This window comes from Paramisgurnus dabryanus, chromosome 7 (genome assembly GCF_030506205.2).
Source record: "Paramisgurnus dabryanus chromosome 7, PD_genome_1.1, whole genome shotgun sequence".
Taxonomy (NCBI): Eukaryota; Metazoa; Chordata; class Actinopteri; order Cypriniformes; family Cobitidae; genus Paramisgurnus; species Paramisgurnus dabryanus.
Genome location: NC_133343.1, coordinates 40295048 through 40321884, shown reverse-complemented (window position 1 = coordinate 40321884; position 26837 = coordinate 40295048). Strand labels below are relative to the sequence as shown.

At 37.2% G+C, this 26837-nt stretch overlaps 1 protein-coding gene across 1 annotated transcript; it reads left to right on the top strand.

The window, feature by feature from the left end:
- Nucleotides 1-6963: 6963 nt before the first annotated feature.
- Nucleotides 6964-10022, top strand: LOC135734423 (uncharacterized). The gene is made up of 8 exons (XM_065253299.2): nt 6964-7574; nt 8165-8269; nt 8431-8487; nt 8585-8653; nt 8736-8819; nt 8910-9255; nt 9369-9651; nt 9742-10022. The coding sequence occupies exons 1-8, from the start codon at nt 7378-7380 to the stop codon at nt 10005-10007; spliced, it is 1407 nt and encodes a 468-aa protein (XP_065109371.2). The 5' UTR covers nt 6964-7377; the 3' UTR covers nt 10008-10022.
- Nucleotides 10023-26837: the final 16815 nt, after the last annotated feature.

Here is a 26837-nt window from a genome sequence, read left to right as displayed (position 1 = left end):
CACGATGTGACGTCGTAGTGACCGACTGAAAGGGAACTAATGAAGCCAAATGTTTTCCAGTTCTCTTCCCAAAAGGAACAGGAACATTTCATGAGTCAAGACAGGAAAAAATAACACTTTGTAAATACTTGAAAAATAGAATTCTAAATGCAGATGGTCGTTTTGCTCAAATGTATCTATTGCTTTAAGGAAAGGCTATGATAGCAAGAACACAAATTGCTCCAGAAACTTTGACAAATAAAGAATCACTTCAAAAGATTTTGAATTTTGATCAGGGTTACACATTTTTGAAGCCAATTAGAGGAAGCCAGACTCACAAAATGAGTTTACCCTTAAACGTCATACAGAAAAAAGCTGAATGTGCAGAAAATGACTGATGACATATGGAGGAAAAGCATCACAGACAGATACAGAGCACGACCAAATACAAAGGAATTTACTGAAATGTGTTTAGCAACATTTGCATCAGAATACAGAGTTTTGTGTAAATCTGAAAGCTCGTGTTTAGAGAGAGTAAGACTGGAAAATAACATGGGATTTGTGAGAAAAAGAACTCGCTCAGACTTTGCTGTTGTACCTTATGCTCGCTTTTCACCTACAAAGAATCCAGAAAATGATTATCAAAGTATTTTGGAGTTGTTTTGGCTCATTTTTTCCAAAGCCAATTGAAACCACAAAATTTCAGTTCCCATAAGGATTTTATGAGACTGGATTTGTAAGCATTAATGATGAGCTTCATTCTGTAAAACTGATAGTGGACACAAACATGGCAAAATTTGAAAAAGAAGCAGACACACTACAAAGAGCACAAGATGATTTACAACAACATGGACCAATGGAAGATGCTTGGGCTGAAATCTGTCCTGAAACAGAACTTGAACGTTTAGAATGTCTCGAGCATAAACAACAAATAGAAACAGATGAAGGTGATAATGTCATACCTGATCTATTGCCAAATGAAGGTGTTTCCAGAATAGAAAAAAATCCATCTGCTATGACAAAACAAGATGCAATGCCTTTGTTACGTTCTTTAAATGAAAAACAGTCAGAAATCTTTTATAAAGTACGTCAATGGTGTTTAGCAAAAGTACAAGGTGAAAATCCAGATCCACTTCATGTTTTCATATCTGGTCCAGGAGGTGTTGGAAAGTCAGTTTTGATTAAAGCGATGTATTATGAAACCTCTCGCATCCTCTCAAAGCTGTCAGATAATCCAGATGAGACACACGTGCTGTTAACAGCTCCGACTGGTGTTGCTGTATACAATATCAATGCTGCTACAATACATAGCACTTTCTCTGTCGGAACAAACATTTCACTGTCATATCAACCGTTTGGAGAAGAAAAAATTAATGTTAATGGATGAAACTAATGAAGCCAAATGTTTTCCAGTTCTCTTCCCAAAAGGAACAGGAACATTTCATGAGTCAAGACAGGAAAAAATAACACTTTGTAAATACTTGAAAGATAGAATTCTAAATGCAGATGGTCGTTTTGCTCAAATGTATCTATTGCTTTAAGGAAAGGCTATGATAGCAAGAACACAAATTGCTCCAGAAACTTTGACAAATAAAGAATCACTTCAAAAGATTTTGAATTTTGATCAGGGTTACAAATTTTTGAAGCCAATTAGAGGAAGCCAGACTCACAAAATGAGTTTACCCTTAAACGTCATACAGAAAAAAGCTGAATGTGCAGAAAATGACTGATGACATATGGATGAAAAGCATCACAGACAGATACAGAGCACGACCAAATACAAAGGAATTTACTGAAATGTGTTTAGCAACATTTGCATCAGAATACAGAGTTTTGTGTAAATCTGAAAGCTCGTGTTTAGAGAGAGTAAGACTGGAAAATAACATGGGATTTGTGAGAAAAAGAACTCGCTCAGACTTTGCTGTTGTACGTTATGCTCGCTTTTCACCTACAAAGAATCCAGAAAATGATTATCAAAGTATTTTGGAGTTGTTTTGCCTCATTTTTTCCAAAGCCAATTGAAACCACAAAATTTCAGTTCCCATAAGGATTTTATGAGACTGGATTTGTAAGCATTAATGATGAGCTTCATTCTGTAAAACTGATAGTGGACACAAACATGGCAAAATTTGAAAAAGAAGCAGACACACTACAAAGAGCACAAGATGATTTACAACAACATGGACCAATGGAAGATGCTTGGGCTGAAATCTGTCCTGAAACAGAACTTGAACGTTTAGAATGTCTCGAGCATAAACAACAAATAGAAACAGATGAAGGTGATAATGTCATACCTGATCTATTGCCAAATGAAGGTGTTTCCAGAATAGAAAAAAATCCATCTGCTATGACAAAACAAGATGCAATGCCTTTGTTACGTTCTTTAAATGAAAAACAGTCAGAAATCTTTTATAAAGTACGTCAATGGTGTTTAGCAAAAGTACAAGGTGAAAATCCAGATCCACTTCATGTTTTCATATCTGGTCCAGGAGGTGTTGGAAAGTCAGTTTTGATTAAAGCGATGTATTATGAAACCTCTCGCATCCTCTCAAAGCTGTCAGATAATCCAGATGAGACACACGTGCTGTTAACAGCTCCGACTGGTGTTGCTGCATACAATATCAATGCTGATACAATACATAGCACTTTCTCTGTCGGAACAAACATTTCACTGTCATATCAACCGTTTGGAGAAGAAAAAATTAATGTTAATGGATGAAACTAATGAAGCCAAATGTTTTCCCGTTCTCTTCCCAAAAGGAACAGGAACATTTCATGAGTCAAGACAGGAAAAAATAACACTTTGTAAATACTTGAAAAATAGAATTCTAAATGCAGATGGTCGTTTTGCTCAAATGTATCTATTGCTTTAAGGAAAGGCTATGATAGCAAGAACACAAATTGCTCCAGAAACTTTGACAAATAAAGAATCACTTCAAAAGATTTTGAATTTTGATCAGGGTTACAAATTTTTGAAGCCAATTACAGGAAGCCCTGTATTCTGGTCCTCAATACAGAAAAATGTATTTGCGATTTTGAGACAATGTGGATTGCCTTCATTTTTTGCATCATTCTCATCAGCTGATTTGAGATGGCCAGAGTTATTGCAGACTATTGCTAGACATGAGGGATGTGAAACTCCTATTGATGAACTGGACTGGTCTGAGAGATGCGGAATGCTGAAACGTAATCCAGTAATTGCTGCTCGTATGTTTGATCATCGGTTTCATTGCTTTCTTAAAGATGTGATTATGTCACCAGCTCAACTAATCGGAAAAGTTGTTGATTATTTCTATCGTGTAGAATTTCAGCAACGTGGATCTCCTCGTACACATTGTCTGTTTTAGATTGAAAATGCACCTCAAGTGGACAGAGATGATGATAAAGATGTTGTAGCATTTGTTGATAAGTGTATCACTTGTGAAATGCCATCTGAGGAAGATGAGATGTATGAAATTGTGAGCAGTGTTCAACACCACAGCAAAAGACATTCAAAAACATGTAAAAAGAAAGGAACTGTGTGTAGATTTAACTTTCCACGTCCACCGAGCAAAAATACTTTCATTACAAGAAGCAGTTGCACTGATACAGATAAAAAGAAAGCTGATGATAAACAACATGAAAGCAAATGCAAAAATACAAACAACTGTAATGAAATATCACATGAGTTAGCTGAAGCTATATTAAAACAAGTAAAAGAATGTTTGTTGAATAGTGATGCTGTATTTGGTTCAATTGACTCTATGTTTGATTCGCTTGGTATAAATCAAAAAATATTTGAAGTAGCGCACAGCAAACTGACAAAAAAACAAATGTTCTGTTGAAGAGAAAGCCAAGTGATGTATGGGTAAATCAATATAATCCAGATCTTTTACGCTGCTGGAATGCAAACATGGACATACAGTTTGTTGTTGATGCTTACTCTTGTGTTGTTTATATAATTTCCTACATTTCCAAAGCTGAGAGAGAAATGGGATTGCTGCTGGCTAATGCTCAAAAAGAAGCATACAATCAGGACAATATGGATGCAAAACAGGCTTTAAGGAAACTTGGAAGTGTGTTTTTACATAACCGAGAGGTATCAGCTCAAGAGAGTGTTTATCGATTGACAAACATGAAATTACAACAAGCATCAAGGAAAGTTGTCTTTATTCCAACTGGTCCTAATACAGTAAAAATGAGTTTACCCTTAAACGTCATACAGAAAAAAGCTGAATGTGCAGAAAATGACTGTGATGACATATGGATGAAAAGCATCACAGACAGATACAGAGCACGACCAAATACAAAGGAATTTACTGAAATGTGTTTAGCAACATTTGCATCAGAATACAGAGTTTTGTGTAAATCTGAAAGCTCGTGTTTAGAGAGAGTAAGACTGGAAAATAACATGGGATTTGTGAGAAAAAGAACACGCTCAGACTTTGCTGTTGTACGTCATGCTCGCTTTTCACCTACAAAGAATCCAGAAAATGATTATCAAAGTATTTTGGAGTTGTTTTGCCTCATTTTTTCCAAAGCCAATTGAAACCACAAAATTTCAGTTCCCATAAGGATTTTATGAGACTGGATTTGTAAGCATTAATGATGAGCTTCATTCTGTAAAACTGATAGTGGACACAAACATGGCAAAATTTGAAAAAGAAGCAGACACACTACAAAGAGCACAAAATGATTTACAACAACATGGACCAATGGAAGATGCTTGGGCTGAAATCTGTCCTGAAACAGAACTTGAACGTTTAGAATGTCTCGAGCATAAACAACAAATAGAAACAGATGAAGGTGATAATGTCATACCTGATCTATTGCCAAATGAAGGTGTTTCCAGAATAGAAAAAAATCCATCTGCTATGACAAAACAAGATGCAATGCCTTTGTTATGTTCTTTAAATGAAAAACAGTCAGAAATCTTTTCTAAAGTACGTCAATGGTGTTTAGCAAAAGTACAAAGTGAAAAACCAGATCCATTTCATGTTTTCATATCTGGTCCAGGAGGTGTTGGAAAGTCAGTTTTGATTAAAGCGATGTATTATGAAACCTCTCGCATCCTCTCAAAGCTGTCAGATAATCCAGATGAGACACACGTGCTGTTAACAGCTCCGACTGGTGTTGCTGCATACAATATCAATGCTGCTACAATACATAGCACTTTCTCTGTCGGAACAAACATTTCACTGCCATATCAACCGTTTGGAGAAGAAAAAATTAATACTTTGCGAGCTAAATTTGGAGAGTTGCAAATATTAATAATTGATCAAATATCAATGGTTGATCATAAACTTCTAGCATACATTCATGGAAGACTTAGACAAATCAAACAAACTATGGATTATTCTGCATTTGGTAAAGTCTGTGTCATAGCAGTAGGAGATTTTTATCAGCTGTCTCCTGTTAAAGGAAAACCACTTTACAATGAACCAGTTAACAGTGTCAATCTTTGGGAAACTAATTTCAGTTTCGTTGAGCTTACAGAGATTATGAGACAGAAGGACAAAGGCTTTGCAGAATTATTAAATCGTTTGAGAGTACATAAAAAAGGTGAACCACTGCTTGAAGAAGATGTTGCTATGCTTAAACAATGTGAAACTGGTGATGGAGATGATAGCTCAGATATCCACATTTATGCCACTAACAATGAAGTTTATGATCATAACATAAAGATGTTGTGTAAATTGTGCTCTGACACAGTTACTGTAAATGCTCAAGACTTTGACAGAAATGCTAAAACTGGCCGAATGGAAAGAAAAGATAGGTTTCATGTCAGAATTCAAAATAGTTTGTTAGAGAAATCTCTTGAGTTAGCTGTTGATGCTCGAGTAATGCTGTTGAAGAATATTAGTGTTTCTGATGGTCTTGTGAATGGAATATTTGGGACAATTAAAGAATTCTGTTATGAGGATGATGAAACATTTCCATCAAAAATATATATTGAATTTGATGAAGAAAGAATTGGTAAAGAAGCCAGAGGTAAAAACATATGCTTAAAACCGGAACTGGAGAAAAGTACAGCAATTGAACCTGCAGAAGAAAAAGTCACTAGTGCTGGGGGCATGAGAATACAGTATCCACTGAAACTCGCTTACGCATGTACAGTTCACAAAGTACAAGGTTTGACAATGAACAAAGCTGTTGTGTCAATGAAAAAGATATTTGCTCCAGGATAAGCTTATGTTCCATTAAGTCGTGTGACTTCTCTTGATGGACTGATAATAGAAGATATCAAAGAGAAAGTTATTTTTGTAAAGGATAACATTCAACAAACTTTGTAGAGTATGCCACCATTTATTGTTCCATGTGAAACAACAGAAAGTTTAACATTTCAAATTATCTTACACAATGTGCAAGGGCTCATTCCACATATCTCAGATATTCGACATGACAATAGATACTTTCAAGCAGATATGATTTGTGTGACAGAAACATGGCTAAAACCAAACCATTTTCCGAATGATATCAGTCTTGCTGGATACTATTTCCATGACAAAGCACGAAGTGTTGCATATGACACCAGTCAAGATGTTTTTGCTAAACTAAAAAAAGAAAATCATGTGGTGTGGGTGTATATCACAGAGAAAATGTAAATGTTACTGTAGTTGATTTACCATGTATTAACATTGAATGTGTAATGTGCAAGATTGAACATTTAAACACAACTGTGGCAGTCGTGTACAGAGCTCCATCATATAACGTGCCATTGTTTAAAGAGAATTTGACTAATTTGATCAATGAAATCAACAGATTACCAGGTGGCAAAATAATTCTTGGAGATTTCAATGACAACCTTCTCAATAAATCAAGTATTCATGATGTCATGCAACAGTTTGGGTTTACACAAATTGTTAAAAGTGTAGCAACTGAAAACGGCACATTGATTGACCATGTTTACATAAAAGATATTGAGCTGGATACAATAAAGGTTTACATAATGCCCACATACTTTAGTGACCATGACTGCATTGTGCTAAAGTGGCTATTTTAAAGCTCTACTGTGTAATTTTATGAGTTAATTCTTAGCAAAAACCCATGTTTTCTTTCAAAAGTATGTGCTCATTCATGTGTAATTACTTCCACCCACTAATCAAAGTATTCTCGTAAGTGTAGAATCTGCTATTTAAAATACATACCGTCGAAGCGCTCTCTGGCTGAATCCATGTTGCGCCTCCATCTTTGAAATACATTCGCCGAAGAGGGACAATCCTGATATTCAAGCTTTGCCTTTCGCGCTCCCAGCTGCACCGTTACGAATGCCAGAGGGCTCCAGTACAGTAGGTGGCAGTATGCATCTCTACAATTGGTTTGCAACCCGCCAGTAAACACCCAAAAGAAGAAAGCCAGGGGGAAATTAGTTTATTCGCGCGATTCACTACTGCCAGCAGATTTGAAATCCTGTTTAAGATGGAAGATCACACCTATTCTCGAGCACATGAAAAGGAGTCGCCAAGGAAGCGAAAAAGAGAGTTAAAACGACAACGCGACAGGAGAAACAACAAGACAAAAGTGAATATTGGAGTGTGTTTTCCGAGATGGAAAGAGCTCATGAGGCTCAAGGAATTCAAACGGGACGCCGAGGTTGCAAGTTTTCTTCTCGACAGGTAACGTAATTCACTCTATTCGTGTAAATCTATAAAGTATATGGTATTCAAATCCTAAGTTTTATAGTTGCTTGGCATAGTATAGCATGGTTTTACATAACACTAGATCAACTTATAGGGGTGACCATACGCAACCCGTCAAGGATTTCGGCGCATTTTCCGGAAGTCATATTTGTTTACCGCATAAGTTACGCCATTCACTTAAAAACATAAGATATACAACCGTAGTTTCATTCTTACATTAAAATGTAACGGTTTCTTTTCTGTAATAATAATAATAATAATCCTCTATGACGTATACGGTCGACAAAGACGAGTTCCAAAAGGCGCACCCGAAATCCTGGACAGGACGGGTCCGTGAAGAATGGCACGTATGGTCACCCTATCTGTGTGCTAATCATGGACGAGTCATAATCGATAACGAGATCAATATTGATAAGTTTGTCAGACAGACTTTGAACTTTAGTCAATTTACATAAAGTATAGTATGTGCATTTACCATTTTTCTTCAGTGTCATGAAAGTAATGCATTGTGTTGTTTGTGGTTTAGCGAGACATTCTAACATGTACTACATTTTTTAATTGTCCAGCTATGACAGAGAACTGAGAGCAGTCACATCAACACCAATGAAGGGAAAGCCCTCTCGAGTATTAAGTACTCCAGCAGTGTCCAGCATTTCTAGTGGGACAGACAGGTAAGTCACTGCATGAAAACAATTGTGATGATTCCATGTCATTGTTGTTTGATCGTGTTATATAATAACTGAAAGTTGCCTATAATTTTAATACTCTTGTCTTAACCATTTCATGTACTTGTGTGTCACATGTTGTGAAACGCTCTGGTTATTCATTTCAGAGATGAGCGTCTTGATGCAATTACAGAAGACCCTGAAATTAAGATCCTTGAACAGAGGTAACCCATCAATGATCATAATGTCTATACCAAAACCCAAGCTGTGTTCTCTATAAAATATTTTCATGATAAACATTTCTATATTTTTTTTACAAAGCCTAGATGACATGAGCATCGTGGATGAGGATGTGGATGAACATGTGTTCAATGACCCCATGAACAGTGTGTAAGTAGTACACCCTATAGACATATGTTACTATTTGTGTTGTGTGGAAGTTCTTGTTTTCTAAATATGTAATTTCTTACAGAATTGACTGGACAGATGAAGGATCTGCATTCCATCAAAGAGATGACAGCTCCGATGAAGAGTATCTTCCACCAATTTCTATAAGGTGTGTGCTCATCTGTTGTTACTTTGCCATATTTTGTGTCGTGTTTTGTCATACATTTTTACATGGTGCCCATGTGTTCTGCCTCCACAGAATGGGTGGAGCATTAAAGGCAGTGCAGTCTGTTGACCATCTTCCTGTAATTGGGCTTGATGAAACTGTGCATGACCTTTCTGCTCATGAAGATCCTACTGATGAGCCCTTGCCCAGTGTTGAGTTGCCTAGTTACCCAGACCCTTTGAAGGTTAAATGTGTGGATGATATCATCTGTGTCCGAGCGGCAGTGTTGTATGAGACCTGCTTGAGGCAGCTTCTCACACTGATAAAGCTGCCGGTGGACAGATGTACAGGTGTTCTCAGGACTGGTCTGGTGTGTGATGGTGTTGGCCCTTTTCACATTAACATCACTTATAAGGGCACGGCAATGATTGTGGAATGGGTGAGTCCAGGCAGTAACAACATAATACAGCTGGTAGCAATGCCATGCACATTTCTTTTGACAAACACTGTTGCATAATTCAAATCCATTCATCAATCTTCTCTGACTTTTAGATTTGTCCCAATGGACATAACCTGTGGAGATGGAATTCCCAGCCTGTGATGAAGTTTGGGATGCAAGCAGGGGATTTCCTTCTATCCACCAACATTTTGTTGTCAGGGAACAATTATGGGAAGGTTTCCCTATTGTTCAAGTTCATGAACATGGGTATGGTGAACCAAAACACATTTTTCACAATCCAAGACACATACTGTGTTGACGCAGTCAAGGAATACTGGGAAGAAAGGAATTCCGAGGCCATCTGTCGCCTTCAAGGGAAAGACGTCGTGGTGCTAGGTGTGTATTTTACAATTTTAAATGGTGCATGCGTCAATGACATATTTTTAAATATATTCTTACTACGATATATGCCTGTTGTTTTTACAGGGGATGGCAGAAATGATTCACCAGGGCATTGTGCCCAGTACTGCAGCTACACTACAATGGAGCTTGACACTAAGGAAATCATTCATGTAGCTACAATAGACAAGCGGCAGACATCGTGGAACTCAAATATCATGGAGAAGGAGGCATTTATCCAGACTGTAGACAAGCTTTCCAAACAGATAAAGCTGGTAGAGATCTGCACAGATGCACATATCCAGATTGGTGCCCTTATGAGTAAGTGCTCCTCTGATAACATGATTGAATAGTAATATTGCAAAAACAGATGTTTTGAAATGCGATGATTTTTCAATTTCACAGACCCAGACAAAGGAAAATACAAGGACCTTGGGATTCATCACAGTCTGGACATGTGGCACGGTGCCAAGAATCTGGCCAAGAAACTTGCTGCTGTAAGTGCAATTACTGGGTCATGCTACTCTATACTTCTCCTCTAAATAGACTATACATTAGGTGTGTTTCACAACATTTTATTTCTTGGACAATAAATGTCTTCTTGACAAATACAAATGTTCTTGAGATGTACATTTAAAGTCAATATTGAAAATGTTGTTGTTGTTGTTGTTATTGTTATTATTTTTATTATTATGATTATATAATTATTAAATACAACATGTAAAAGTTCAGTTTCGGAGACACATTGGAATCATTGGCTATAGTCTACTATTTTGAAAAGGAATACCTCAGTATTTTGTTTTTATTTCCCAAAGGCAGCGAAGGTGAAAGGACAGTCCATTCTCCTACACTGGTTGAAGGACATCGTCAACCATTTTTGGTGGTGTTGCAAGACTGCAGATACCAAAGAGCAGTTTCTTGTAAGCATAATTTTTATTGTACTGATTGTAGGTGGTAGCTCACACTATATCTTCATAAATTTTTACTTTGGTGACCCTTTTCTGTATAAAAGTTTTATTTTATATATTGTCTTTTTTGCACAGGCACTTTGGATTGGCATTTGTCACCATGTCTGCAACATCCACACATGGCAAATGGGAAGCTGCCAACACGGCGATCTTGGAGAAGTTCTTGGGAAGCAGTGGATCCAGAGAGATTCCAAGTCTCACAAAGCATTAGTGGACATCGTTTTCAACAAGCGTTGGCTAAAGGATGTCCATAAATATCTCCGTTTCAGGTAAAGCGTGTTAACATTTAACATTTTACACATTGTGTGTCTTTGTACACATGCCCACATACACATTTATGCATACACATACACACATGTTGAACTATCTATATCAGGGATGGGCAACTTAGGTCCTGGAGGGCCGGTGTCCTGCAGAGTTTAGCTCTAACCACAATTAAACACACCTGAAGCAGCCAATTAAGGTCTTCCTAGGCATACTAGAAACATTTAGGCAGGTGTGCTGAGGCAAGTTGGAGCTAAACTCTGCAGGACACCGGCCCTCCAGGAACGAAGTTGCCCATCCCTGATCTATATATATTGTGTGTGTTTTCTTTTCTATTTAAACAGATCAACGGCAGACCTGGAGTCATTCCAGAACCATGTACTAATGTATGCCAACAAGCGCTTTGCTTTCACACCCCGGTTTATGAGGCAAGAGTTCTGCTGGCAGCTATTGACTACAATTTCCACCGAAACAGACCAACAAGTACTACATCTGAGGGCAAACAAATGTAAGTTCATTACATGCAGTCTTGTCTTGTAAAGTAAACCCACAGGCACACAGTGGTCTGGGATTGATATGTGCTCACAACTTTGTCAGTAGTTTTAATGAGTAATAAATTTAGTATTTGACCCCTAATAATTTACCTTTGTGCCATTACAGTTTCAGAAGACTTTACAACAAACATGCAAGACGGTACAGCTTGTATGCTCTGAAGTCTGAAAAAACCTATCAATACATCTCTGAACTGCAGAGAAAAATTGTAAACAAGAGACTCACAAGTGGAGTTGGGATGCCTCGAAGAAGAAGCCTTCGGCCCAACGACCCAAGACTTCTTGGTGTTGTCCCCCCTATACCTGCACCCACTATATCAGAGCTGATGCGGACACAAGTTAGCAGAGGCCTTGGTATGTAATTAACATATGCATGCTTTTATTGTACCTTATTGCCTTTGCCTGTAACTCAGTCTAGGTGAAATACCACTATACAAATTAATAACAAAATGTACAACTAAAAAATTGTGTATGTCTAATGACACTGCATGTTTTCCACAGGATCCGATTTCCAAGAGACTGCGAATTGACAATGATCCCTATTGATGGTCAATGTTGCTTCCAAGGCACCATTAAAAAAGGGTTCATGTGTAAATTGGTGTAAATTTTATAATTTCTGTAAATAAATGTATACTGTAAATAATATTTGACCATGTTTCTGTTATTTGGTGTTTCAAAATGGTAAATTACTACATCTCCTTTTTATATATATATAAGTTTGTGAATGTAATGCATAAGAAATACAGCATGAACAGTCTTATCAATTATAAAAATTTTTTTTATTAAAGATAAATTATAGAAAATTATTTAAATAAAATTTAAATAGCAACACACTGTACAAGAACACTAATAATACAAAACTACTTACAATAACACGACATAGGAAATTAAATTCCAGGGATGAACCCGGTGTACTGTCCCTGAGGGTCAGGGAATTTATCCCTGATTCTACAAACACAGCAACTTGGGATCACTCTTCTATTACCCTGCCCTAGAGACCCATGCTGCCAGAAAATGAAATGTCTGTAGGCTGCATATCTGAATTCTCTATTATCATCACCTGGCTCTCTTACATGGCCTAATGCTGTGATGTCCTCCCTATAATGCCTGTGAAGCCGGAGAAAACCTTCATCTAAGCAAAACTGTGTGAAGTGAGGCAGAAGGCTCACACATGTGGCTGGGTTTTGTCCACAGCATTTTCTCTCCCGATCGGTTGGCATGTCTCTGCAGTGTGTACAGGTACACCAAGACAACCCTGTCACAGGTGGGGGGACGCCATGTCTCCGCTGATGCATCATCAATGCATCAAACACCAGACCTGGCTGCCTTTGTAGCAACTGTGTGGTGAGGTCCCTGTGCTCTTGCAGGCTCATTCCATCCACAAGTCTCTAAAGAAATAAAACACAATACATATGATCAGATAGGCTTTTTTAGGTAGCAAATTATTAATAGTACTTATGTAAGTTTTAAGCTTTTTACACAAAATGATAATGAATACTATGTGTATTGAAAATGAAAAGTTGAAAATGTTGTTGCGTTACATTTACTGTAGACCATAACGTGATCATTTGTGTAGTGATTTCCCAGGCAGACAACTTGCATCACGCAGTTGACTGGCAACAGCTATAAATTGCTACATATAAGCGATGGAGATACTAACAGGTTAGCTACACCAGCTGCATAACTAAATTCATTTTAGAACAATGGTCTATTTTTTATGGTGTAACCGTAGCTGCTAATTGAGGCAAAGCGAACGTAACGTGCCTGCTGTTGCTACAGAGCTATTTTCATTAATTGACATTGTTCATACAGTTCATATAATTTTTTAAAAACACAAACCTCCGTTGCTTCTCTCCTTTGTTTTTGCAGTTCTTGCACTCTCTCCTCGTCTTCTTTGGAGAGACTCTCTTTAGTTGGTCTTTGCCTAGGAGGTCTCACCGATCCACTGCCCCCGGCTGTGTCTTTTGGCTTTCCTCTCCCTCTGCCTTTCCCTCTGCCTCTCCCTCTTCCTCTACCTCTTCCTTTACCTCGCACCTCCGTCTCATTGACTGATCTCTGACTCTACTCACGGAGAACAAGGCTACGTAATAACTTAAATTGCCTTACACTATTAATCTCGTATAATATAAAGAATAATGATAGCACTGATACTGTACAAACAGTAGTATGCATTCGTTTGGAAATCTGACAGCTGATGCTAGCAATAAAATGACAGCCTAACTAAATAACGAAAACGTAAAACTATTATTCACTTACATAGAGGTCATAACCAACATGTTTTCTGACTATATAAGTAAATGCAATGTGTAATTGTTTTCTAAATTAACCTCATCACTGGAAGGAACACTGGACGAAGTCGTAGTACTGGAAGCCATATTCTTCTTTTGTGGCTTAAATGGTGGATTGCAAACCAACTGTTAAGGTGCATAGCGCCACCTGCTTTACTGGAGGAAGCCATATTAATCTTGACATGAAACGGCCGCTGTAGGAGTTGAAACGAGATCGGAATGGGAGGTGCTAGAAAGTTTTGTTCAGTTGGTTGTAATATAGAATTTAGCCACTAGATGGGAGTAAAACTTACACAGTGGAGCTTTAATGTTCCAGAAAGACAAAGACATATGAAATCATATAAAGCTAAAGGCCATGAAACAGTTTAAGAAAATTTTACTAATCTTAATCTTAAGTGAAACAGGTTATAAGACTGTATATTAGACTGTACACATTTATGCCACTAATGAAGTTTATGTAGATAATGTAGAAATCTGAAAACGTTGTTTTGGACCAATCATATATAATAAAATAATTGCACTAGAATCATTGCAAAAGAATCGTCCAGCAGAATGGGGGGGAGGGGGATACAGGGGTAGGGCTTAAAATATGGACGGTCCCTGTGGGAGTTTTTGCTGCCTTCACATGCTATCAGAATTATTGTGAGTATGAATTTATTTATTTATTTTCTTATTTTTCACATGTAATCTGAATTACTGTTAGTATGAATATATTTATTTATTTAATTAATTATTTTAATTTAATATTTAATACCCAATTTTTATGAAATGGTACAATATTTAATATGTACTATGAGTTTTTTTTATAATTCATATGCCCTCATAATTATCATTTAAAATCATTTGTGTATCCGTCTCAGATAGGGATGCAGCGATTAACCGGTTTCACTATTAACCGCGCTTTAAAATGTCGCGGTTAAGTAACCGTAAAGCCTTCGCTACACCGCGTGTTTTTGTTTCACGCACGCACACACAAACCAGATCCACGAACCACCAAGAGGCACGTGCGTCATGATGCACTGTATGACAAAGCTCCGCGTTCAAAAGAATATGTGCGCGTGACGCGTCTCTTGGTTTGTCCGTGCATCTGGGGCAGTATTCACAAAGCATTTTATCTTATCACTAAGAGTACTCCTAAATCGCACTAAAAGATTTTAGCTAGGAGTTTTCTCTTAAAAGTTATTCACAACGCTTTTCAGACCTACTTTTAGTAAGGCTAAACCCCCGCTGTCAAACTCTGATCATAATGTTGTCCACCTTATTCCCGTCTACAAAACTGTTCTTAAGAGCAGTAAACCATACACTAAGACTGTCAAGGTATGGACGAGTGACAGCATAGAGTCACTGAAAGGTTGTTTTCTCTCGACAGAGTGGAGTATTTTTCACGAATTGGACGTGGATAAAGCGGCAGAGACGGTTACTGATTATATAAAATTTTGTGTGGATAATGTTATACCTCAGAAAGAAATAACTATATACCCAAACAATAAATCATATATCACCAAGGAGGTTAAAGACTGTATCAACCGGAAGAAACTGGCATTTAAGAATCAGGACAGAACACAATTGAGAACTGTGCAAGCTGAGCTTAATCATTTGCTCAGGAAAGCCAGAAGAGGACATAAAGAACTAATTGAACAAAGTTTTAGAGAAAAGAACTCAAAAAATCTGTGGGACACGATGAAGGTAATTACGAATATGAAACCGGCTCAAAAACGGTTTAGTACTTCAGATGACCTGCAAAGAGCCAATGAACTGAATGACTTTTATCTGAGATTTGAATCTCATGACTTCTCTTTTGAAGGGAAAAATGTTTTAGAGACAATTTCTATCACAGAGCAGGATGTAAGGTTGGTGATTGAACCTAAGGAGGTAACTTTGCATTTCAAAAACCTATATACTAAAAAGGCAACAGGACCAGATGGAATATCTGCATTCCTTTTAAAAACATTTGCAGATGAGCTGACACCTGCATGGCTTCCAATCTTTCAAAAATCAGTAGACTCATACGTCATACCTGCTCTGTGGAAGAAATCAGTAATTACACCTGTACCTAAAAGACCATGTCCAAAGGTGAATAATGATTTTAGGCCTGTAGCACTAACCTCTATTGTTATGAAATGTTTCGAAAGGATAATGGTGTCATTTCTTAAACAAGAGGTTGGTGTGTTTTTAGATCCATTTCAGTTTGCTTACAGGCAGGGGCGCGGCACAGATGATGCTATTAATAGCATTTCACATCTGGTCAGTATTTTTTTCAATTCAATTCAATTTTATTTATATAGCGCTTTTCACAAAAGTCAATTGTTTCAAAGCAGCTTTACATAAATAGAAGCAGTGAAAAGCACAGAAAACGACAGATAGCACAACAGAATACATGATAGCATGAGCAGTTAAATTTGCTGCGGCTATGACTCAATATTATAATTGCATGTATTACTAAAGCAACGTATAGAAGAGGAAGCTAGGTAAAGCCCAAAAAGGCTGCCTCCCCGGGGTGAAAAACCCCCTAGGAGAAAAAAAACCCCCCGGCTTTTATCCGAGGAAAAATAAGTCCTAGGAGGGAAAAACCCTTGGGAGAACGGAAATGGAGATTTAGCGGAGATTAAGCGGTTCTGCCTGTGATCGTTGGTCAGGTATCAGCTGGGCATAACGTTGAAGGACAGCCAGTAGATCAGAGGTGTGCCGACTTTCACATCTACCGGGACTGGGTCTGTTTGTCTCGTCCTCGGGTCGAGGACGAGACAGGGAGAGAAAAACAAAATCGTATTAGCGTAGCGGCCGTTCATATGTATTGAAGTGTCACACAGTGATGTGGTTTAACTCAGCTTAGTTCCAGACAGACTAAATATTGCGGCATAATTATGTTATCCACAGTTGAGGATTAAACACCTCGAGGACCCCAAAGCCTATGCACGCATTTTATTTGTTGATTTTAGTTCGGCTTTTAACACCTTGCAGCCCCACGTACTTATTCAGAAATTGAAACATATGAATGTCAACTCCTTTATTCTTAATTGGTATTTCTCTTTTCTAACAAATCGTACTCAACAGGTTAGAGTGAATAATGCTCTTACAGAGCCCAGGCTAATCAGCACGGGTGTCCCGCAGGGCTGTGTCAGCTCACCAGTCCTTTTTACACTATACACTAATGACTGCACTAGACACCAGACGGATAACTACATCATTAAATTCTCGGATGATACAGCAATCCTTGGCCTTATGCATAAAGATAAAAGTCCAGCCCCATATTATACAGAAATTGAGGAATTTGTCCAGTGGTGCGATGACAATTTTCTTGTGTTAAATGTAACTAAGACTCAGGAGATGGTGTTTGACCCAAAAGCCATAGGGCATACCAGACCTGTAGTGATCAGCAACTCACCCATCACTCAGGTTAGCTCTTACAAGTACCTGGGTGTACATATCGATAACGCACTGACCTGGAGGGACCATGTAGATACTGTCTGTTCTAGACTCCAGCAGAGGATGCATTTTTTACGTAGACTACGATTGTATGGAGTGGATCAAAAATGTATGTTACTGTTTTATCATGCTATATTTGAGAGTATTATAAAGTACGGCATCACAAGCTGGTACGGTAACCTGACAGTACAACTAAAATCACAGATTGCTCATCAAGTACAGATAGCCATGAAGATTATGGGGGTCAAAAATTATTTACCCCTTCAGAAAATTTATGAGCAGTCAGCTATTAGACAAGCACAAATAATAGTATTGGACGCAACTCATATCCTTCATTCAGAATTTGAGCTTCTGCCTTCTGGCAGAAGATTTAGGGTCCCAAAATGTAGGTTAAATCGCTATAAAAATTCTTTTTTACCCATGTCTATTAAGCTCATTAACTCTAATATGTAGGTGTGTGAAATGCAATCTGTTTGTTTTTCTCGGGGTGTGCAAAATGTAGGTTGTTGAGGTTTGTGATGTCAGTTAAGCGATTGTAGGCCATGAGGACTGTGAAATATGTCAATTGTGTATTTTGTAGGTCGTATGGAGTGTGCAATATAATTGTTTTCTATGGGTACTATGAAATGTGCAATATGCCAATGGGTATTTATGTGTATTTTTATCTTGTTTTTTAAAGTGTGTAACTTATTAGTTCAATGTAATATATTAGTGTGGATTTTAGAGGTACTATGGAGTGTGCAGTGTGCCAATTGTGTATTTTATAGTACTTATGGATAGTGCAATGTATCATTCGTGTATTTGTGTGTGTAAAAATTTCTTCTGTATTGTTCTTGTAAAGTTACGGAATGGACGGAGTCCAAAACAAAATTCCCCCTTGGGGACAATAAAGTATAAAACAAACAAAACAAACAAACAAACAAATATACATTTATTCACTTGGTGACATACTACGCAGGCATGGATTTCATTTTCATTGCTATGCTGATGATATCCAAATCTATCTAACTATCAATCCCTATCACCCACACCTTCCTGACTCACTTACATCCTGTATTAGGGACATCAAGCACTAGCTGTCTTTGAACTTCCTCAAATTAAATGACAACAAGACTGAAATATTGCTGATTAGCTCTGACAAAGCGGTAAATAGGTCGGATTTGTCCTTTAAAGTTGACGATGTTCATGTAAAGCCATCCAACTCTGTACGTAACCTTGGTGTCTTATTTGACTCATCTCTCTCTTTTGCCCCTCACATCTCTGCTGTTGTTAAAACCTGTTTTTTTCATCTTCGAAATATTGCACGTCTTCGACCTTCTCTAACTCAAACTGATACTGAAATCCTTATTCATGCCTTAATCACATCACGCCTGGATTACTGTAACGCTCTTTTCACTGGTCTCCACAAAAAAAGTATTGCGAGGCTACAATACGTTCAAAACTCGGCAGCTAGGGTTCTCACGTCCACCAAGCGCACAGACCACATAACACCTTTGCTACGTGAACTTCATTGGTTACCAGTTGCTTCTCGTATACAGTTCAAGATACTGTTACTTACTTTTAAGGCACTGAATGGTCTAGCACCATCTTATCTTGCTGAATTACTCCACAACTACTCTCCTGCAAGATCCCTTAGATCAGCTGAACAGGGTCTTTTGTCTGTCCCCCGTTACCGGTTGTCTACTGTAGGCGGCCAGTCTTTCAGCATAGCTGCCCCCAAACTGTGGAACTCATTACCTTTGACATTACGTAAACAGTCATCTCTGTCATCTTTTAAGACACAACTGAAAACATACCTCTTTAGCCTACATTTCGGACAAACTCTGTAATATTGTAAACTTTTGGTGTTTTTGTGTTGTATGAAATGTATGTATATTTCTGTAGTTGTTAATTCTTGATGTATTGTTATGTAAAGCGACCTTGAGCTTTGGAAAGGCGCTATATAAATTAAACTTCTTCTTCTTCTTCTTCTTCTTAACTCGCAATAGTTATTTTCACGGAACAAAGCACTCACGGTCATAACACAGACCAACCAAATAAATAAATAAAAACCTTTTCTGCATGAACACTTAAAATGAATTGCATTAAATAGTTTGCCACCGTTTGCCACTGAACCTGCATTAACGACGACAGTGGGGCTTCCGGCCTTAGTCAAATGGTTTGGCACGTATGGTTGGGTTGCGATTTTGGTGCTTTCGTGTGTCTTGTGAATAGTATGCCATACAGACCCGTTTGCCACTGAACCTGCATTAACGACGACAGTGGGGCCTCCAGCCTTAGTCAAACGGGTTGGTATGTATGGTCGGGTTGCGTTTTTCGCGCTTTCGTGTGTCTTGTGAATAGTATGCCATACATACCCATTTGCCACTGAACCTGCATTAACGACGACAGTGGGGCCTCCAGCCTTAGTCAAACGGGTTGGCACGTATGGTCGGGTTGCGATTTTGGCGCTATCGTAAGTCTTATGAATAGTATGCCATACAGTAGAGCTGTAATCGGGCCTTAAAAGTTAGGCCCGAAATGTCCGGAGCCCGACAGAATGCAGGCCGAACCCGAACGTACATTTAGATTGACAGCTATTTAAAAGCCCGAACCCGTTTACAGCCCGACATTATTTAAATGTGCGCACACACACAGCTTTTGTCAAGAATGAGAAATTTACACAGGTTTTAACATTATTTATTCATGACTAATAATCTACACGCCACTTGGAAGTTGAAACAAAGAAATAAAATAAGTCATCTGTAACATTGTAACATCTCATTCTAAATAGGCTTATGCAATACACTATAAATATGTAGAGCTGCAAATTTCGACTATTTTTTCAACCGATTAGTCTATCGATTATTTTTTCGATTAATCGAATAGTCTAAATAAAGATTTTTTTTTACAAATAATAAATGTAACATCTGCTATTAATGCCAACATTTTATTGAAGCATTTTCTCAATTAAACAAATACACAAACAGTGCCAGTGCCAAGGAAAATATAACAAATCACATAAAAACAAGTCCAACATTAATTCAGCCTAACATAAACAGTGCAAAAGGGGCATTATTCACCTTAAACAAATAAAATATATTAATATTAAAGAAGTAAAATAAAAATAAATCAAACTGAATAATAACTCCTTATTAATATAAAAACATGTCCTGCTCTTTATTGTTCCAGCCCTAGTGCTAATCATAAACTAATGAAGAGTCATCATTAACTACAAAATGACTCACATGAAATCATTGTTTATTAATACATTAACTAAAAAACATGTCATGTTGTACTTAATGATGACTCTTCACTTCGTTTATGATTAGTACATGCATTTACTCAGCATTAGTTCAGACTGAAGTAAAAATAAGTTCATTGTGATTCATGAACCCTTATTATAAAATGTAACCATTATATTATTACTGTTAATATTATTACTATCAGTAGTAACGTTACTGCATTCTCATTTAGCATCAACTTTAACATTTAACTTTTCTTAAGTCTCGGGTAAATACAAATTTAGTTAGCATGATCTTCTAATATTTTATAAACGGCGTTTACGCTGCTGTTACTTTAAATAAACGCATGTCAGGAATACCTAACGAGACGAGCTTTTATAATATCTGCGCACATAGCAAAAAAATAAGCTATGGGAACTCCGCGCTGCCAGCTGGCTTTCAGTGCACGCGGGCACATGCCTATCTCAGTGTAACACAGTAACTTATTATTTCATAACTTCTTAATATAAAAAGTTAAACTTGTCCCGCTCTTTATTTACTGTTTCAACATACTGCCCAGACGCGATGCAATGTCGTGTCTGTCAGGCATCTCGCAGCTCGTATTAAACTAAGATGTAAACACAGCTGTATTAAGCACCATATATGCCTGCATTGATTCTATTGTTGTATAAAAACTTACTGTAAAAATTCAAATACTTACGCTGCCGTCGCGTCATTCTGAGGTCGGAGAGCTCCAGGTTGTTTTCTTTTAAGATGATCATGCACAGATGTTGCGCTGCTGTGGTATGCCATTTCAGTTTTACACAGTATGTGTTTTATTTGGTCTCTGCTTAAAGTATTCCCACACTTTTGATCACGTTCTGGCTGTTTGGTATAACACTTGTATTATCCGGTCGGAGCTGAAGCCGCCTTCATTTGAAAACGTAAACAATGCGACGCATCGACGCATTTCCGGCAAATCGACGTAATTACGTAATCGACGTAATCGACTACGTCGACGCGTCGTTCCAGCCCTATAAATATGCCAATAAAATTATTATTTCTTAACGAATTACAGATGTGGCCTTTAAAAACGCGCGTTTTCTCCCGCGGCATTCGCCAAATCATCTCGCGGAGTCATGCAGAATTCTGCAAGTGTTTTCGGGGGGGCTACTTTCCCTTTTCCCTTAATGTGTTTCGCTTTACAGGAAATCCACCAGGTGGCGCATAAAAAACAAAATTTTTATATGCGTTGTCATTGCGATTGTTTCCAGAAGTTAATAAGGGCATTGCTGAATATTTAACATTTCTATTAAAACAGCAAAGTGACGTCAACCCCTTCTTGCCAGCATAACAGCGCATACATATATTAAGATGACTGTACGTGCAATGGGCATTTATACTAAGTGCAACAAAGAATTTAGTGTGAGCCTAATACACTTAACTCTATTTACAATGAATATCTTAATTATTTGTGTTGTCGAATTTTGACACCGTTTCATTGTTTGTTCATAATATTAATAATTATGTCCGTTTTTCTAAAAGTATTAATATTTTAAAGAGATTCATGTGGTATAAAAATACATGTTTTAAAGTTATAAATGTTGTAAAAATATATAAGTATTATTGTTCTTAATATATTAAGAACAATAATATGACACATGTATATTGCGCTAAATTGCTTTACATATGGAAAGAGGAATTCTTCTCAACCACCACCAATAAAGTTAAAAAAATATTCTTTAGAAAAACGGCGTTTAAACCCACGCAGAGCGAACAAGAAAACATGGGCCTATGCTTACATACTGTACAGTGGTCATATGATATCTTTATTTAGTTTTACATATTTAAAACTTTAATAATACCTTTCTTGCGCATATAGGCAGTCAGTGTTATGATTTTTTTTTATCCTTTCAGCCGTTATTCATAACAGTAAAAATATTCAGTGGCTTTGTAAATATACTACTAAAATAATGGATTAAAGTAACTTTATAAAATCTCTTAATGTCACTTATGTATTTTTTAGTTGGTCAAAACAAAATAAATGGCTAGAAATAGAACAGACATTTTAATTTAAAATGTACATATATTATAGGCGTATATTATAAGTCCTTCCAGATATCTTATCTCAGACGTTCGCAGTCAACACTTTTAAAACTTATTTATATAAAATCTAATTTATAAATTAAGAAACAAAGTTTTAAGTTAAGACAATAATAAATATGTTTATTTTTATTGAAAGAAAAACGTAGAAAATGTTATTATGGGTATAGTTGATGCAAATAAAGTGTGCAGTATACAAAAAATGCAAACAAATTATTTCTAAAAGTGGCAAGATTTAAAAAAAAAATAAAGGTGGTATAAAGAAAGACATGAGAAAAGTAGAGGTATGCAAAAGAGCACAGTTTAGTTATTGTTAATTAAAGCGGTTTTATACACCTTTGTTTGAATTGACAAGCATTTTATTCGCCACTTTCAACACATTTTGTGATTGATTTACTGATGTATTACAGAAAATTGTTGTCAGAAGCAAAGCTATTGTACAAAGCATCTTTATATGTTTTAAAGTTAAAAATGTTGTAAAAATATATTAGTATTCTTTTATATTAAGAATATAAAATTATTCTGCAATATAAATTATTCTCAACCACCACCAATAAAGTTTAAACATTATTCTTTAAAAAAAAAAACGCGTTTAAAACCGTATTGCGTGGAGCGAACAAGAAAACATATGCTTACATGCTCATTCGGCATATGAGATCTTTTTTATTTAGTTTTACAGTTTTAAAAGTGGCAAAAAAGTTCTTAAAATCTAATGAATACTGGTTTTGTAAAATGTATATAACTGCAGATGCGTGCGTGGGATCCGGGCAGGTATCCTTTTCCTCCAGACCTTGACGCATGGTCGCGGGAAGGCGAGAAATATTTTTTTTTAAGTACAAATATTTTGCACAATTGATATATTACTTATGAATATTTTAGGAAATTATTTTTGACACACGTAGGTTATTACGTGTATTTTGGATTTTAATTTTTATTACTGTCTGTGCTTATCCGTGGCCTCATCCGAGCGCACTTTCTTTGCCTTGCGTCTTTTGAAGACATTGGTACGCAGCACCATGACCCAGAAAAGACTCACACACCTTTCCCTGATGCATGCCCACACAGAAATACTGAACTCCCTGGACATTCGTCCCCTAGCTCATGAGAGACTTTGGAATCTCTATTATACAACCGGCGCAATGCGCGACGCGAGTTTTTTCTGCTTGAGTAAAGAGCGCGTTGATAATATGCGTATTAACGGAATGACAACGCGGGTTTGTTTATTACATACATGGATGCGCAGCAGCACAAAAACGCTTTTTAATATGAAAAAAAGATTAAAATGTAACAGATTATTATTGAGTCTCTTGGACATAAATGATGACCAATTATGAGACGTTAGAAGGCTTAAAGAGCTGCTTCATCTGTAGCTAAGTAAATAAATGCTTTGCTTTAAACAAATGCATCTACTTTTAAATGTTTTTTTTTTTTAAATGCTACCCAACGGATTTATTGTATATAATGACTCTGCACCTGTAGATATGGTGAGATGAGAAAACATTTTAAGTTATGCTTTTAAAAAAAACATTTTGCTGTCCAAGTGCTGAAATGGCTGTCCACACGTTTGTAAATTCTTTATCTTTTGTTTGTAACAAATAAAGTATTTTTACAGTACAAACCTTATATAAAGCCTATTCTAAAAATTTAATTATACACCATGTATTTTTTTATAAAAGTATACAATATCAGAACTAAACCCATCATTATTTTTGTTCAAATTATGAATTATTAATAAGTTTAAAAAAGACAGTAATAGTACTATTTAGTAAAAAAAAAAGATCTATATAAAAATATACTAGGTATGTTAATGTGAGAATATTTTACATCTGTTAATCGACGTGTGATCCTAACTTAAAAACGAAAGTAAAATATGTTCGTCCGCATGGACATTGAAAATTGTGAAGTTTAATTAATATTATATGTTGTTATAATATTATATGTTGTATGTAAATTGTAACGAAAGTAATTCCCCCTGGTATAAGTATTTTTGCTTCTGATTAATAGCGCATATTCATCTGAGAACTGATGATGTCTGTGTGTTTCAGACCCTGGCTGTGTGCCCTGAAGTGTATATGACAATAAAGTAGTAAATCTCAATGTATTTATTTTTATTACTGCATTTTAAATAGGCCTATAGGCTCATAGGTTTTTTGGTTAAAAAAATTCACAGCACCCCCTGTTCAAAATGACTTCCAGCGGCCCTGCCTTGACGCTTTGTGTGTTCGACTTTAAATGGTGCGGCGCTGACTGGTCGGCGAATGACATCAGAGTACCGCGAGAGCAAAGGTAAAGTCGGACCATTTGTAACATTTCGACTGGCTCTCGCGGTACTTTGATGTCTTCGTTGCCGAACTGTCTGCGCAGCGCCACATAGAAACGCCCTTTGACTCTTTAAGGCAAAGTACCAGCAACATGAGAAGTGGTGGCACGCAAAAGAAAGTGAAGGTACACAGTACGCTAAAATATAAAGTGTCTGTACTGCGAGCACTGGTTTAGTTATTTACATCGTGAGTTGCTCTTTCACCATTGTGCACCCGCGCACTCGCTCTGTAGTTTGTAGCTCGCGCTCCGGCTTCGATAAACAATGCCCGTTTCTCAATACCAAGTAGGGGAGAGTGGGGCAAAGTGAGCCAGTGGGTAAGTTGACCCACCCCCTTTATCTAGGCAACCATACAGATTTGTAGCCGTGTGACCACAAATACAGGTAGCAACCATAATTTATATTTGGCTATGTTAAAGAGAAGGACAAAAAAAAAGAGTTATAATTAAAGTATGATTTTTTTAACAACAAAAAAAAACAGTTTTTATCCTATCAAAGTAAAATTTATACATACCAGGTATAAAGGCTGTTATGTTAAAGTAGATTTATCCAGGTCTAAATATTCATACCATAAATATTGGTGATAGGCTAATGTATAAAACCATGTGAATGATTCAGCTAAAGATTAGCCTGAATTACTAAGCTAGGCAGTTTCCCAGAACGGTGGCTGTGGGGCAAAGTGAACCAGATGGGGTAAACTGAACCAGGGGTTCAACCCCACCATGAGGCACTGTAACCATTGAATATGTTTCATAAAAAATAAAAAAATTCTGTGTAGTTTCGCACAACTGATTTGTTCATTTTTAAACATTTTAGAAAACATATCATGCTAAGACATTACAATATTAATTAATTTTTATGCATTTGGTGTTTTGCAGGTCCACACTGAAAAAACAAACATACCACTCAGAAACGTCCATTGACAATCTCCAAACAATAAGTTGCTCCTCAAAATCTGTATTTTCATCTGATACAGACTCAAACATGAGTGGATGACATCAGAGTACCGCGAGAGCGATTTAAAACCAACCTCCTCCGCTTTATTTCTCGCGGTACTCTGATGTCATCTGCTTGTCGGTTCTTGTGGCGCTGCGTAAAGTTGACCACACCTAAAAAATGTACTGCTAAACTCGACAGAAATGCTCTGTATACCAGCACCTTCTTTATTAATTGTTTAGCAGGAAAAGTTCTATTTTACTTCTCAGCGTGATAAATAGCTTACAAGGTTTGGTGTGTGAGCGTGTGAACTGACAGAAATGCGTGTGTCTCATGGTGGGACTTGAGAGCCTAGGCAGGGCCGGCGCCACGAGGGGGCGTCGCCCCCTCACTGTCACTATCCCGCCCCCTCAGATCACCATTAATGTTGAATGGGATTTTAATGATAAAATGCGCTATTTAAAAATCACGTTTGCCTTGTGTTTTGTCTTCCTAAAGTGAATTTTAAAGTCTAATTATTTAACAAAACAAAAAAACAAGTGTGCATGTATTCTACCGTGACACACGCCCACTCATGTGTAGCCTATAGGCTTGTTCGAATTCATCAGGCGAAGACGTCAAAATGATGCCGCGAGAGCGAGACGAAACGACACTTAGTATGATTTCTCGAATCGTTCTCGCGGTACTTTGACGTCATGTGGTTGTTGGTTCTTGCAGCCGCGCCTGGAGTTGAACAAGTTTGTGTTGACGGCTTGAGGCACACCGACAATGAGCCCGCGTTCTGAGTCTCAGAGGGAAATCAAGATGTCGAAGTGGGAAATTATATAAAAATTTACAGACAGGAGTGTGAGAGTGACCTGGGCCTGCCCTGTAGCAATGGATATATAGAAAATAGCACTGGAAGTTCTACAAACCGGACTCCGGATTGTCACACATCAATTAATGCCGTGGCGTGGATGAATTATCGGAGCATTTCAGGTGCAAAGATCCAAATGTTCGGCTGTCATTAAGTCAATTCGGGCACCATGAACTTCAGCCAGACTGTACATAGTTTTGAAAAGTTCAGATGTTCATGTTCTTCAGCATCCTTGCAAGTCAACGTACAACCAACAGCCTATTATTGT

Coding starts and splice junctions, on each gene's coding strand:
- LOC135734423 (XM_065253299.2), top strand. CDS start 7,378: ATGGAAGATCACACCTATTCTCGAGCACATGAAAAGGAGTCGCCAAGG. Junction 8,654..8,735: donor AATGACCCCATGAACAGTGT/GTAAGTAGTACA, acceptor AATTTCTTACAG/AATTGACTGGACAGATGAAG. Junction 9,256..9,368: donor CGGCAATGATTGTGGAATGG/GTGAGTCCAGGC, acceptor TCTGACTTTTAG/ATTTGTCCCAATGGACATAA.